The sequence below is a fragment of the Dromaius novaehollandiae genome, chromosome 7, assembly GCF_036370855.1.
Source record: "Dromaius novaehollandiae isolate bDroNov1 chromosome 7, bDroNov1.hap1, whole genome shotgun sequence".
NCBI classification, from domain to species: Eukaryota; Metazoa; Chordata; class Aves; order Casuariiformes; family Dromaiidae; genus Dromaius; species Dromaius novaehollandiae.
In genome coordinates, this window is record NC_088104.1 from 14,115,976 (window position 1) to 14,131,455 (window position 15,480).

Below are 15,480 nucleotides of genomic sequence, written 5' to 3' on the forward strand. Positions count from 1 at the left end.
AAATATCTGGATGTTCTATAGTATAAGTATAAAAAAAATAGACAAAAGATGTTCTTCACCATCTTTCTGAGGGTGACCTATGGAATACTATGCCCAGGGCATCTGTCAGATTTCAGAGCAGACTTGAAGCTGTCCCAGGTAGTACATTTGACATCTGAAAACATCGTTGTTTAATCAGTTGCTCACACACAATCAATATGTCTTGTTAAAAACCCCATGAGGGCAGGTAGTCTAAACCCAGGGGAGGTATGCATAGACAGTCAGCCCAGCAGCTGTAATGAAAGCTTGAGAGGTAAATCCCTTTTCCTCCTTAGAAAATGAAAAAATGTAGGTGGTTGGCATTGTAGTACACAAATTAGTAACTCTGTGAATTAATTCAGGAAAGAAAACCAAATAGCATCTTTTAGTAAGAAGACACTTGAATTCACATTTGAGAATGGGAGCTGTGTACATCTGATATCTTATATCTGAGTTGTAGTTATCCACAGAATATCACAGCAAAGGGCACTATCCTTGTCTTATATGGACCATAGCATTAAAAACTACTATGACATCTACAATTCATTTGTAGATTATGGCTTGTTGGAAAATATTGTGGAAAATGGAAGGTAGTTATGTCTTGGGGTGAGGTCCTAATTCTGAAAAGTTCAGAGCTTTTGAAGACTTGCATCTCCTAACTATCTCTCAAAACCTTCTCCAGAAGTATGATAGAATGAGAATGAAAATTTTCCATAGTTTGTGCACAGTGAGTGTCAATCAGGCACAGCTTTTCCACCCCATTGTTTCTACCGGTTGGATCAGATTTGAAAATTAATACTGTTACCAGAGTTGTCCAGTACATTGTAGCTTTTAGTTTGTGCTTATGGGGTCTATGGTACTACAAAAGCTAATAAAATACTGCTTCAGGGTAATGTCATATCATGTGTCTTACTACTGAATAGCACCTATTTTAAAATGTCAAAATCAGAAAAAGTATCCAAGAATATTAACAAGTTTATAAGATAATTTTTTTTAGTGCCCCATGGTGCCATAAGTCCCTGTGTTTTCCTTTGGGCAAAGCTGACATGGGTTTTATTTGTCCTCTGCATCCAAATACCGGGTATTTTTGTTCCAGTCATGAGGCTGGATGTTTGAAGGTACTAAGCTTGTTTACCTGCTCTCCAGATTTGAACCTTGATCTTAAACCTATTTGGTTGTTTGATACTGAGCATCACGGTGTTGTCTGTAACCACTACTCTTTCCACTTGTTGCAGTGTATCATGCAATCTTCTTGGAAGAGCTGACCACCCTGGAATTAATTGAGAAGATTGCAAACTTGTACAGCATTTCTCCACAGCAGATAAATAGAATCTATCGGCAGGGACCCACAGGGATCCATGTATTAGTGAGCAATGAGGTAAGGGGGTTAAAGCAAACTCAGGATCTGATAAGAGATATCAGAGCCGTAACAGCTGTTGTCTGATTTCTTGGAGTTAGAATGACTATTTAAATTACAGAATGAATCTTCAATGAAGCTTGCAAAGTTACTAATCCTAAAAAGTCAAATTCAATGCTTAGTGCAAATCATTCATGCATACCATTGATTTTGGTGTGATCTTGAGCCCTTTGCTTTTTAAGAGAAGTTTTTGAAAATGACCAATTTCCTTTTCATTTTGTCTGCTTAAACAAATTCTGAAGTGAAGATCTGAAGTGAGATCCTTCAAAGTTGATCAGGAAAATTTCCTGAAGAGGGCAAGTTTGAAAATCTGTAGGCAAGTAGTCTTAAATCTTGGCCAGTGATTACAGCCACTGGGTCAGAATGAGTGCTGCATAAGTGCATACAGTACAATAATTTCATGGACCTCTGCTAGCTGTTTGTGTCCCATTACATGATGGCTTCATTTAGTCCATTCCATTAACTTGCAGGTTAATAGTGAGTTGCCCTTCTTCCTCTTTTTTTCCCTAAATGACTTACTCATTCATGCACCAGAATCACTTAAGGAGCTTCATTTAGAAGAAACATTGTTAAAACAAATGAAGCAGAGCATAGATCTCAACTGGAGCCTAAATTGAAGGCTGTAATGCTTATTCCTAAAGTCTCCTTGCTATTTTGGCCTGATTAAATCTGAAACCTTAATACTTTATGGACATAAAGTGCTTGGAGGCAACTCTTGGTAGGGGAATTGCCTCAACCAGCCTGGGTATAAGGGGGCTGTAAGTATTTATTTAAGTCAATTATTAACAGCATCTATTGCTTTATTTTTGTTTTTTTTCTTGTTCTAGTAGTATAGTGGCAAGAGTGAGGCACTGTATGAATGTACTTCATGCACCATTAGGCACAGGCACACAGACTGGCCAGTGAAGTTCGATTTGTGGAATTGAGGAGGGGTGGATGTTCAGCCAAGAAAGAGAATAGAGAGATTAGTCTGAGGAGAAAAGGATGTTTGGTGTGAGAACTTACAGCTGGAAAATGCTCCACTTGAACAATGTTCAATGGCTAGGAGAAGGCTTTCACTTAAAGCTGGATTTTCTGGGCTCATCATGAAGGGTTCTGGTCACCTCCCTTCCAAAGTTAGGTGTCCATTGTCTGCTCCATCTCTGGGAGACACCTCCAGAGGGTAATTTACCTCCTCTGTCCCAGATAGCTGCTCTAGGATGGGATGAAAGATTGACTATGGATGGAGTTTAAATGAGTATTTCAGATTGGAGTTAGCTGAATCTCTTAACGCCATCTCCTTAGTTAGGGGCCTCGCTAGAACCTGCACCTGTTTTGAAAATCTAGTTGCTTCTCATGAATAACTAAAATAACTTTTGATACTAATCTTACTTGCCATGATCTTACTTGCCTCTCATAGGAGTTTCATTAAGATGCCTGTGCCTTTGTAAATACAAAGAGGTAAATGATTCCTACAAGCACAGCATCTGTACTTTTGTCTAGTCAGAATAAACAGGTGGATGCTGCTGAGATGACTTCATAGGAACAGTATTCCTTTATTTAGCGAGGAGTCCATTTCTCCGTGCTGACCACCTCCAGATATTAACTCAGATGCTAGTAGAAACTCAAACAAGCTTTATGCTTCAACTGAATTTGTGTGTGTGTGTGTGTGTGTGTGTGTGTGTGTGTGTGTGTGTTACCTCTGCTAGACCTCAGGAGAGGAACTGTCTATGTCCAGCCTAAACTGGTATAGCTTCAGTGAAGGCAATTAAGAGCATGATCTCTAATAGATTTAGCTGGAGTGGTGTAAGAACTTACAGGATCAAGACAAGCAAAGAGGATGGTAAAATGCTGAAGAAGCCAGATGAGTTCCAAGGAAGCAATTAAATACAAGCTTCCCTTAAGCACATTAGCAGCTGAAAGGACCCTAATTAATCACTTGTGTACGTTAGTGCTCTTGTGGCAAGGATACTAAGAACTGCGTAGGACTAGACACTAGTGGTTTGATAACTTTCCTTTAAAGTTTATACTTGTATTGAAAGAACTAAACTTAAACTAAATTGCTAAAAACATTTTGTGCTTTTTTCCTTCTGCCACTCAGATGGTGCAAAACTTCCAAGATGAATCTTGTTTTGTCATCAGCACATTAAAAGGTATGTATTGCTGTTGCTATTACATGCACTTCTAAAGATAATTTCATCTTTCGATTTAACTTTTTTACCAACTTTTTAATAAACTCAGTGTTGGTATCCTGAAGAGATAAGTAATCTAATTTGGTGGCAGTCAGTGGTATTACACAAATTTGAGAGATTGTTTTATGCTTTCCTCTCAGTTACACTGTTATAAAACTTGCCTAATTCTATTGATGCCACTGATGTAAATGAGCAGAACATCTTCTAGTAAATTGCTAAAAGATGACAGTTTGTATGTTGTATTTTTTATGCAAATGATTTGACTTAGAAGTCCAAAATCACTTTCATGAATGGGTTGTGGAACAAGACTGCAAACTATTGCAAACTACCTAAACCTGGAGTTGTACATCTGTGCTGTTTTCTAAAAGCAATGAAAAAATGCTTTGCCTTTCTTTGTTACAGCTGAAAGCAATGATGGCTACCACATCGTTTTAAAATGACCGTGCTGCCTAGAAAGACTTTAACAGCCTAAAATTTAGTGCCTCACTGAGGTAGTGACAACCCAGACTGGAAACATGAAGAACCTGCTGGATAAAATGCCTCTGTGACCTAAGAATTACCAAACAGCTTAAGGAAAAAAATTGCTTTTTACAGATACACATTTTTGTTTTTGTTTTTTTCGAAGCTGGAACTGAGAACATCCTCAAAGCTTGTACATGTTTCTTCCTCCCTCCCTTTCTCTACAGACTTAAAAATTGTTGAGGTTTCTGCTTATTGCTTTGAAACATCTGATAACGAAAGATAAACAAAAACCAATTCTTTAGACCCCTCATGGTTGGGTGAATTGATTTATTTACAGTTGTGAGTGCTCTCTTGCTTTCAACATACACCCCATTGCTGATGAACACAGGCTCCCTGGGGCTCCTCTTTTACTGTCTTTGAGATGGAGGACTTGGGGCTAAATCCAAGAGCAGCAGATTAGGCAATGTGGAAGTTGGATTTGGTGCCCAGTCCCCATCCAAAGTGTCGACCCTGGAAGCCCACACGTAGGTGCTGCCTACCTGTAGATGTGCTCAAACTTGATTAAGTAAGGAGAGAATGTATGCCTGTACAACAGAATAATTTTGCAGGGTTTGGGAGAGGATGGACAACCTGAAGCAAGCAGTTCAGTACTCTACTCTAGCTTTAGAGTAGCCTCCTTGAATAGCGTATATGAGGGTTTTCTGAGGAAATGTTTTGAACACTGAAAGCTATAGAGCTCATGACAAATTCATGCTATGGATTTGTTTTACTCTACAAAGCATTAATTAATTGCTATTTTTGCTGTAACTGCCAATTAGGTTTTATGATCTTAATGATTTTCTCCTGTTACTCACTAAAGTAAGTAGAAATCAGTTCTGATTGTGTTCAGGTAATGGATAATCTTAGTTGCTGCTTCTTACATTGTTGCTCTTTCACTCTTGACTCCTGTTTCAAATATCTACAACTACAGTCAACTCGACCCTCCCTTGGTCTTTTGGGATGCCATCCAGCCTTCACTAAGCTGAAAAAGTGGCTTATACTGATGTCAAAGATGAACTACATCATACCCTTCTTGCACGGATGGAGTCATTTCAATTTTGGCAGCTAATTAATAAGACTGTCTCCCAAAGTGAATGTCCATCTAGCATGAAATTCTGCTACTTGAACATTTCATTTTGCCCTGAATTGAGATGGAAAGCTGAAGTATCAAAAATTTTCTTGGAAAGGAAATTTTTCAGAAAAAAAGTCATTGGAAAATGCTGAACAAAATGTTCTAGCATTTCAGAATGGAAACATTTAATTAAATCCATTTGACCCTTAAAACAGCATCAGTTTGAGTTACTGTTGCAGACCTCAGAAATTACCATGCAAGTGCTTCATGCTCCATGTCTCCCCTGGGGCTGAGCTCTCTGGCTGGACTACAGATCCCATGATGCACTACCATGGATTAGTCAAAGAGGGAATGCGTCAGGAAAGCTGGAGGGGTGCCCGGGAGTCCAGCTTTCTGGGAAAGATGGGGATGTGCAGCCGTTGAATTACAGCTCCCAACTGACTGGAGGAATCAGACAGGCACGGATTAATACTTGTCTGACAGAAATGAAATGTTTCAAGTTTTCCCCACAGAAATAAACAGGAAAATACTGAGGAAAATCAACCTTTTTTTCATTAAAAGCATCAAGTTTTGCGCAAAAACCCACCCACTCACCAATTTTTTTTACACCAAAAATAATACTAGAGTAGAAAAATTGTGTTACAGTGCGGAAACCTCCAGCCAGCTTGGCTAATTGAGTAACATTGCATACTTGGGCGTCTTGCTCAACTGGCTGTCCTGGATGCTCCATGAATTGTAGCATTTATCCAGAAAGGACGCCCAGGCCCAGGGAGATGGTGATTCCTGAAGCAAAGGAGTCTGAGGCTGCAGCAGGCTTTATGTGACAAGAGCCAGTCTGTGTAGGTGAGAAAGTTGTAAATGGTCTCCTTCTGAGAGGAAGGTGAGACCATGTCCACCTTGACCCATGTGAGGGCTCTGTGTCCAGGCCTCCTGCCTCCATGCGAAATGACAGCGAAAGAGGAGCCAAGCTTTTGTGTAGCCAGAACGTGTATTTGCAAGCTCATAGGGTTGCACAGACATTGCCATTCTCGACTGGCCTTTATGGCACTTGCTTAGGAAGCTTAGGAGCTTTTTAAATTTCAAGGCAAAATCATGGTGAAAGGTGGAGGTTCCCCTCTTTTGTGTCACTGCACTCCAAGGAAAATTAAGTACATAAATGACAAAAGTTACTGTTGCTGACTTAGACCAAATAACGTTGTAGAGATTCCTTGTTCTGTCTTAGAGATTTCTGTCACTACTCCAGCTCTGATGCTTGCTCTGCAGTGCCATATACCCTGCTGGGGAGCACGCCTGTCCCCTGGGCATGGAGGCATCTGCTGCTTAGTGACTCTGCTGTTAAAGTTGCCTTCCAAAATGGGGAATAAATTCCAGCTTTACTTCAAGTAGGTGGCTACCTACATGCTGTTGTGTACAAGGTTAGTTTTGAAAGCCCACCTTTGAATTTTCTATGTAGCTGTTGTTTGGTTTCTTTTGTGTATTCTTTTAATGGAAAATGTTTTGGAATTTCTATGTTGGCTGCACTTTTTCACGCTACTTTGTAATACTGGCCAATATCTGGCACGGGTACTGTTTGCATACAACTCAGATAAGCAAATCAGACCTAATGAGAAGGATTTAAAAAGAAGCATTGGAGTTGCCACATGGAGTATAGTCTATACTTTGTCCATTTACGTGTGATAGCACTGTAGTTCAGGGGACATAGCAACACTGTAATATAGTAGTGTGAAGAAAGGATGGAGGCACCTTTTGCTCTCAATGTTAGAGACTAAGAACTGTGCTTATTTTTTTAAAAAATGTAACTTGTTCTTGGTTATTTCAAAAACAAATCTTGTCTGTAAGGAAGTAGATCCAAAAGTCCTAATGCTATTTCAGTAGCACTTGATTGATTTTGAACAAAAATAACTCTGTTAGGGCTTTGTTATATTTAGATTTTTTCAAATCAAATTATTTTATACTGATATGAGGGTGAATTTGACAATCTATCTTATTGCCCTTTCCGTGCTGTAACAAGGTATAGCAGAGTAAACAATCATATAGATTATAAATGTTGTCCTACTAGGTGGGCTCTACTGTTTTATCTGTGTTAGCCTGTTTGTAAAGTTGTATAACTTTAATATGTATGTAAGGCCTACCCTTGACTGACAGAGTACTCCTAGTCCTTTCTGAACCTCTGTGGTCCCAGCAGAAATTTGGAAGATTGTGCTCAAGTAGCATATACATGCATGAAAATGTAACACAGCTAGTTTAGTGGTTATAAGAATGTCAAAGCAATGTTAGTGTGAGATTCCTTTTTTTGCAGACAATTCCTAGATTTGCGGACAAATCTTGCCCTCTGCTTCCCAAAAACACAAAAGCAAACCCTTGGCCCATTGAAGTTGGTGAGTTTTTCCATGCAGAAACAAAGCAAAGTCTTCGGGATTTATTTTAGTGGCTTGCGTGAAGAACGAGAGTGAGACTGTCATTTAACTTGACCTGTATAAGTGGCAGGTAGTTTAGCTAATCGCTTAAACTCTCTCTGTGGTTACACAGGGACTGGCATCTCCGGAGAGGGATTCATTTGCCCTATCCGAGGAGGTGACGGCCTCTAAAAGAGAGTTTTTGTGTCCAGGAGGAAGTGTAAATGTATTTGCCCTAATTTGGGCTAGAGGTCTAAATTCCAGATACCTAAATACAAGGGAGATGAATATCTTCCCCTCCATGCCCCCATCTAAACATCCAAATGGGGCCTTGTATTTACATTGCTCTTAAGTGCCTAGAAGGTACTGTTACAGTTAATCTTGCTTTCCCCCCCCCCTTATTTCTTTAAAAAAAGTAACATGAAATCTCCTCCTCAAAGTAATATAAATGAGACTTTTTTTTTCTACTCTGCATGTGGAATTTGTACAAGCCTTTATAATCTCTGGGTTTGAGGAGTCTTAATAGATCAGTTTGACCTCCCAAACTGTCCACCTGTTAGTGACTCTCATAATACAGCCTGTGAGTAGATGTGGGCTTGCTAGGGATGAGATGGCAGGGGAATCATACCATCAATAAAAACACAGTGACTCCAGCCAGTGCTGGAGCCTGGGTTCTAGACTGATCCACACTGGCTGATCTGGAATTATTTCATGAATTGATGCCTTTTCTCTGGCAGTTGAGTAAACTGATGCAAATCTGTTAGTACCTGACTGGTGGTGATGGTCTGAGAACTCTTAGAAATGCCAGTTAAATGACACTTCAGGGTACGAGGTGGAAGGCACAAATAATCTGGTGATAGAAATTTGTGCCAGCTTCCTGAGGTGGCAGGATTAGCTTTAGTAAAATTAAAGGTCCTATTCTCTCAGCTGGTCCTGCTTGGTTAATTGGCTAAAATCTAAATAATAATTCAGTCTGGAATATACTGGAGCTCTCATTATGTTGGAGTGAAATATAGTGGGCTGAAGTTCAAAGATTTCTAGGTGGTGAAAGGAGTCTTGCAATTGAAAAGTCCTGAATGGCACTCTCCTTGTAATGTAACATATACATATTTATGCATATATATATATACATACATACTGTACTGTATCAACACATCTATGTGCTGAGTACTTGTGTCTTTTGGCTTTAACTGGTACTCTGCTTTGTTTAATTGCAGTTCAATGTAAAAGGTTGATCAAGTTTAGAAACCCAGCCCTTCCTTGGGTAGAAGTGTAAAAGTTCATAATCGCGGCTTTAGGTGATTCGAATATGGTACACTTGGAGTGGTGTAAATTTGGTGCATTTCTGCAATATAAATCGCAGGCCTTGGTGAAGACAAGCTTATTCTTACACTAACACTGCAGTTCTATATTGCAGCTTCTGAAAATTAGCTAGAGTAAAAGAAAAAAAGATTGCCCGATGCTTTGTAAACTAGTAAGAGCTATTCCCTAAAAGGAACAACCGTATGATGACTTTCCTAGCTTGATGTTGTATTGCTTAAGCATTGGCTACAATTCTAACAATCATCTGGTGGATGACTGGGACAGGTTTTTTGTTTGTTTCTGGTTTTGGTTTTAACTGTTCTCAAAAAAAAAATGCGTATTCAGACTGTAGCTTTGTTTTCTGCAATTATGAAATGGGTTTAACTTTATGCTTTATGCTATTAATACAATATTTTCTTAAGATGATAATGTTTGACAGCACAGGGTACTCAAAGTGGGGAGTGTCTGTTTGGCCTTGATCATTGTTACTCTGGGTGAATATGAGAAGGCAGACAGGGGGTATATTTTAACATCCTTGCCTCTGTCTAAAAATGAGTTAAGCTGGTGCCTAATTTTTTGTGCATTTCCGATTTGTGCTTTTTTTGTTTTTGCAATTCCCTCAAAATTATTCTGCTCCCTGGGGGGACTTACTGGTAAGCAGCTGGTGTGTCTAACGTTTTAAAGTAGCCTGCTGTTTTCCCAGTTTGCTTGGGGTGAGTGTTTATCTTTCAAAGGGCTATGGGAGTTAGCTCTCTTCACTGACAATGCAGCCACTCGAGATAGGTGACGCTGACCAAGAAGTCAGCGTTGGTGGGTGAGGGCAAGTGGAGGTGGGTTGATTGGAGGCTGAGGCGTACCAGTTGTGAGTAAATACTGCCACACTTTTTGTCTTTTTGTTTGTTTCTTTTTGTACATGAATAAAAAAAGCATATTTTGCACTGGCTATTGTACTGTTGTGCAGAAGAAATCTGTATCTGGAATCTGTGCTCCAGTCAAAATGCAAATAAACCTGTTTGTAAGAAGCGCGTTTTGTCTCTGCTTTGCTTGGCATGGACAGGCCGTGATCTTTTTGTAGCATCCTGTGGTGACATGCAGAGTGGTGCTCCCTGTTGGAGGGTCAGAGGGCTAAAGTCATCTTTGTGAATCCCTGAGCTGAGGTTTTCATTTTGCTGAGGCCTGGGCGTTCAATACTCAGCAGGATCAGGATCAGAGTAACACTTAAAGGCAGAGGTGGGTTTGTCTCAGGGTACCCACAACAGAAGAAAATACCTGGGAGGTGGGACCCACTGGCAATACTTGCCTTCCTTCCCCTTTGCACTTAGCAGAGACCCATGTCCTCTGTTTCCTCAGAAATCCCCAGCAGGCTCTTGGTAGAGCCAGTGGCTGTGGGCTGAGTGTGGATTGGGCCCTACTGACTTGAGGAGAGCAATGGTGTACAGGTAGATGTGCTCTGAGTTTAAAGCAGCGCGAACAAATGGCAAACTGTCCCAGAGGATTAACTGGAAAGTCTGTGTGCTGTTGTGCGGGCACCCAGCGCCCAGGGCAGCCCTCCCGGTGCACTTCTGGGTGGCTCCCCAGGAGGGTCTCCCCACGACCTGGCTCAGTTGTTGAGTCTCTGATGGACCAGAGGGCAGAAGATCCGGCCCCTCTTGATCATGCTGCTGTAAGATGCCACGTGTCTTCTCAAAATCAATGGGACTGAAGTTTGCAAAGTGCTGGTGGGAGAAAGTCGTTCATAGCCAAATGTCCTGCTGTCGTTTTCTTCTCCTTTAGGCTGACGTCATTTTTCAGTAATACAATGCAGTGACCAGTTCATATTTAATCTGGGTCAAGGCAAGAGGAAAAAATGCCTAATTCTTACAGAAACAGTAACAATAGGCATAATCTTCAGTGAGAATACAAATTGTGTTAGGTAACAGCTGGTTGTAGTCTTGCTGTGCTTAAATGACACAGGCATTTCAGAGCCCTAAGAGCACTGGTCCTCGGTGACAGAAAGGACAAGCAAGCAGTCTTTTCCTGATGGCAATGCTCTGTCCCATTTTGCAGCTGAGAAGCAGGCAGTGAGGTATAGGCAGAAAATGTTCACAGTGGTTTGGCTGGGAACATTTCAGCATCCTTAAGGCAAGGAAAAGGGAATAGATATACTAACATGTAAGAGTGCCCATTAATCTGGATTAGCAATATCTATGGACAGTTTGAAAGCTTGAAAATGAACAGGTTCTCCCAAGACTTACTTGACTTCAAGAGCATTTTCAACTCCTTTGCTGAAGAAGTGTTTGAATCACAAAACTAGAAAATGCTGCATGTACCTGTGTATGTTCATATAACAAAGTGTCATTGTCCGGACAATGTTCTAGGAGGAAGGTAAATGAGAATTTCTGTACTGAATATGGCTCATCCCTTGATTATTCTTCCTGACTTGTGAATAAAGCATTCCTTAGAAGAGGAAAGGGACTGTCTACCCTGATTTTCTTTAGGTTGAAGTATCACCTGAGGTAACAGCCAGGTTATTTGAGTCTGATATTGAAGTGTTTTAAGAACTCAGTGCCAGGTTAGACAGAATCACCTCCAACAGATGACTGCTGGGATTCAACACAGCATCTTCAGCTTTAAAGTAGGTTCAATTCTGTCTACATCTTGTAGCCAGCAGTGGGGACTCAGGTCAGTCCCACAGGTTACGGTGGGAGACTTTTAGGCAATGCGGTGTCCGAGGCCGGCGTTGCTGCCGCTGCTCCTCTCCGTGGACCAGCTGACATTGGTTCAGTGTGTGAGGGGCTAGTGTGCCAGGCTGCAAGGGCAAGGCAGCTCTCCTGGCCCATGCCACTCGCATGTGCCATCCCCTAAGGCTTGCAGGAGGACCAGCACAAATCCCTTATTGAGCCAATAGGGTGTGGGGTGCCACGTTAGCATTGTGTGAGCCAGTATATGCGCAAGTGGTGGCTCCTACCATCAAGCCTCAAGCAAAACTCTTTCTCTGATTCTGTAGGCCTGACCCTTGCGGTGGTGGCGTTGCTAAATTCAAAAATAAATACCTGGAAGGTTGTTTACCTAAAATTATCTAATGAAGGGACTTTAGGGACAGGCAAAGAGGTAATGCTACACAATTTAATTTCTATGGGAAACAAACCAAAAGACAAGCTCCGAAGAAGAAAAAGACCTCCTTGGGAACTCACCCAGAAGTCAGCAGCAGCTGTAACTGAGACTGGACAAGAGCTGAAAAGAGGTTTTCATGAGTGAGGAAAGCCAAGACCTTAGACTGGAGCTTTTTAGGCAAAGCTTTGGCCTAATTGCATATAAATCCTCAACAGCAAGCAAGTATTTTACAATTAATTTTCCAATTTACCAAACAATACAGTCTTTCACATAAAAAGATTAGTTACAACTGTGGGGCAGGCAAGGAAGTAACATCCCTTGCGCTCTTTCTGTGAAGGAAGCGGAACATTTAGAAGCTAAACACAGTAGGAAGGATTTGACCCTGCAATTTCCTTGTGATAGCATTTTCAAAGTTTATCATCTCCCAGAAGAAATATTTCTGGATGGCACTTTGGGAATTCAAATCTCCGTGATAATGAAGTTTTCAAACCACCTTTGGGCAAGCTGAATCACAATGGGAATTCCAGTCTTTGTCCTATTGTATGCCTGTGATGCCACCTCACAGTTTAACCCATGATAGTAATATTGGGGAAAAGTTAAGTAAGGAATGGGAAGGTGACCTTACACAGGAAGGAAACAGAGATCGAGGATGCATAGCTGGAGCAACCCTGCAAAAGGAAACCTCAGCGCGAGAGTATGGAGGCTACGTACGTTAAGCCAAATGTTTGCTTAGGCACAGCTGTTCGGCAGACAACATTGTCCCACGCTAAATTATTCCAGAACTGCCCACAGTTTCCTGTTTACAGCAGATTTACCTCATTTCATGGCAGTGCCTATGTGGTCACAACTTTTGTTTCTTGAGGTAGCTGTATTTGCTGACTCTCACATGTGTGGCCTGGAAGAAGTATAGTTCAAGAGAGAACATGGGGATAAATTTGGTGATTAAGTAGTTAATGAAAAAAAGAAAAGAAAGACTTTCTGCTTTGCTTTTTCAAAAACTTTGGCTCCATTCTGGCTCTGCCAAAACTTGTTGGAAAGCGCTGGAGAAATTTGTGTTGATGCCTCTGAAACAGGCCACCAGTGTTTGCAGAAAAGGGGTACGTGTTGTCAAACAAATACAAACAGCCATGTCACTTAGACACTTGTTAACCTCCCGAGGCAGCTGATTTGGAAAACACAACCTACCGGCCGTGTGTCCAGGGAGACGTCTCACTGTATCGTTGTGTAAACAAATGAAATGAGCCCACACGTTTTGCAATGAAGGAGGTAAAGAGGGTTTTTGCACTCCCGACCTTCGCCACTTTGCTTAGACACTAGGACAAAGGCAGATGACAGGCAACTCCCCAGGCAAACTGGAGCCTCCCAATTAGGCTGTTCTTACTTGTTTCTGGAGGGCACTGTCTCTCTCCATGGACGATACATGGCATTTAGTGGTACTGGTCCCTGGCTTAAGTGATCAGCTGAAATCAAGTGGTGTGATTATCTCTCTGGGCACCTTTAAAGGGCTAGCAGCCATGTATATTTAAAATAGGTTATGTACTGAATGGTTAAAACTCGTCACAGGTCTATTGTTTCCAGTTTGCCATCAGAAAATTTGCCTCACTGCCATGCAGTTTATGTATCAGCCCACAGACTGGTTTGGATGCTGCTTCTTTACCCCCATCTTCTTTAAAATAACTAATAACCACTCGCACTATTCCAGGTTTGCTTGGGGAGTGGGTTAAGCTAACTGCTGGTGTGAGGATGTCTTCGCTCACATGAACTCATGACTGAGTAGCCGTTCTGCTTTACGATGGTAGCCAATACTTCCCAAAATAATCAGGGGGTTGTCTATCAACTGCACCCATGTCATTCCTGAGAGCTCATTGTCTCACCTGGCTCTAAAGACCATATATGATGGAGAGTTCACATGAGGATGAATGCCCAGCAGGCTTCTGCAGCGGTGCTGGATCCCGAAGAGCTGGATCCCAGCTAAAGAAATTGTCTCCATCCCATCCACAAAGGAAAATTCAGACAAACCTGCCATTAGCTGATGGTGACTAAAAACAAGAAAGCAACTTAGCTTTCTCTTGAAATTCGGTATGAATCACTTTTAATACCATGAGGCTGTAGTGGCAACACACTGTTGACTCACATCGAAACTCAGCTGACTTGTAGCAAACGGTTTACTAAACAACCTGTGAGAAAAAAGAATTCACCCTCTCATATTATTTCTGAGGTAGTGTGATGCCCTTTGTACAGAATATAAAACACAGGGAGCTATTGGCGAGTGCTCCAAACGCTGGATGTAAAGTGTGGCAGACTCGGCAGTGGGTCGGCAGCTCATTGCAGTGTAGAGCTGAAGGGAGGAGGAATCACCCTGATTCTGTGTAAATTGGCCAGGCTGGAACATGTGTCTGCACAAGGACTAGGATCCCTCAGTTTCCCATGCAAATGGTGTGATTCTGTCCCTTTTTTTTTTTTTTATTTTATTTTATTATTCCCCCACTCTCCAATTCTATGCAGAACAGCTGAATTTTCCATCCAGTTGTGTTGAGGATTTTGGCCACATATTGAGCAGCTTCATAAGCAAAGCACTCAAAAATTATCCTTTTAATTCTTGGAAACTGCCACTTTAAAACAATGAAACAGAATTTCTTCTCCCCTGAACATGACCAAGTTGTGCTAATCCATCACCTCTCTCCTGCATACATGGATGGTATCTTTGTATCTCTTGGGGAGCAAGTCCTTAAAAATTATGGTTCAATGCAAAGCCTCTGAGCCCCAGCTGGTGCAAAGAGCAGGATCAGGAACCCAAACGGAGAACGTGGGCCAGAGATGTGCCTGTTTGTTGGGGCTTGGGGTCTGTGGAGGGTGGGGAAGGGTCCAACAGGGCCCCAGGGACCCACCAGGCATCCAGCATGTGGGAAGGCCTTCAGGGGTACCCATCCAGAATGGGTGCTGAGCAAGAGAGAGCTGGCTCTATTTTAATCTTTCCTTCCTCCTTAAACATCCCTTTTTCTTCTCCTCCCTCTCTGATTTCTGCTCTCTTCTTTCTCCACTTTTCTTCCTGTCCCCTTTCTCTCTTTTTTCATTCTTTTGTTTTCCTTTTTTTCCTTGCTTTTTATCTTTTCCTTTTCACTGGGAAATGGAGGTGAGAGGAAGAAGTACAGCAGAGCGGGAGGATAGGGGGAGATGGGGCTCACTTAGAGGCTTTGAACGTCAGTTCCTCCGTGATGACTGTAGGGCTGGTGGAAAATTTTCTGTCAAAAGTTTTCTTAATCAGGCCTTACTCCAGAATTATGCAAAGTGAGTGTTAATGTTGGAGGCTTTAAGGTCTAGCTGACTCACATTTTCAAGCTCTTCTCTGAATTCAAGAGAGTAGAAATTTAAACTGCCTTTTAAAATGAAATCTTCGTGACATCGCAGCATTGCAGGGCTAGGAACACCCAAAACCATCAGACTGCTGATAAAATCCTGACCGATTGCCAGCAGTCCTCGTTGAATAAATACAGGGATATGTATGGAGCT

General features: G+C 41.6%; 1 protein-coding gene across 1 annotated transcript in view; it reads left to right on the forward strand.

The window, feature by feature from the left end:
* The window catches only part of TFCP2L1 (transcription factor CP2 like 1), a 39,571-nt gene extending 29,672 nt beyond the window's left edge, over positions 1-9,899 (forward strand). The window contains exons 13-15 of the mRNA XM_026118477.2: positions 1,254-1,396; positions 3,516-3,567; positions 4,009-9,899. Coding sequence (XP_025974262.1) covers positions 1,254-1,396; positions 3,516-3,567; positions 4,009-4,046 — 233 coding nt within the window. The 3' untranslated portion in view covers positions 4,047-9,899. The remainder of the gene's footprint in view (positions 1-1,253; positions 1,397-3,515; positions 3,568-4,008) is intronic.
* Positions 9,900-15,480: the final 5,581 nt, after the last annotated feature.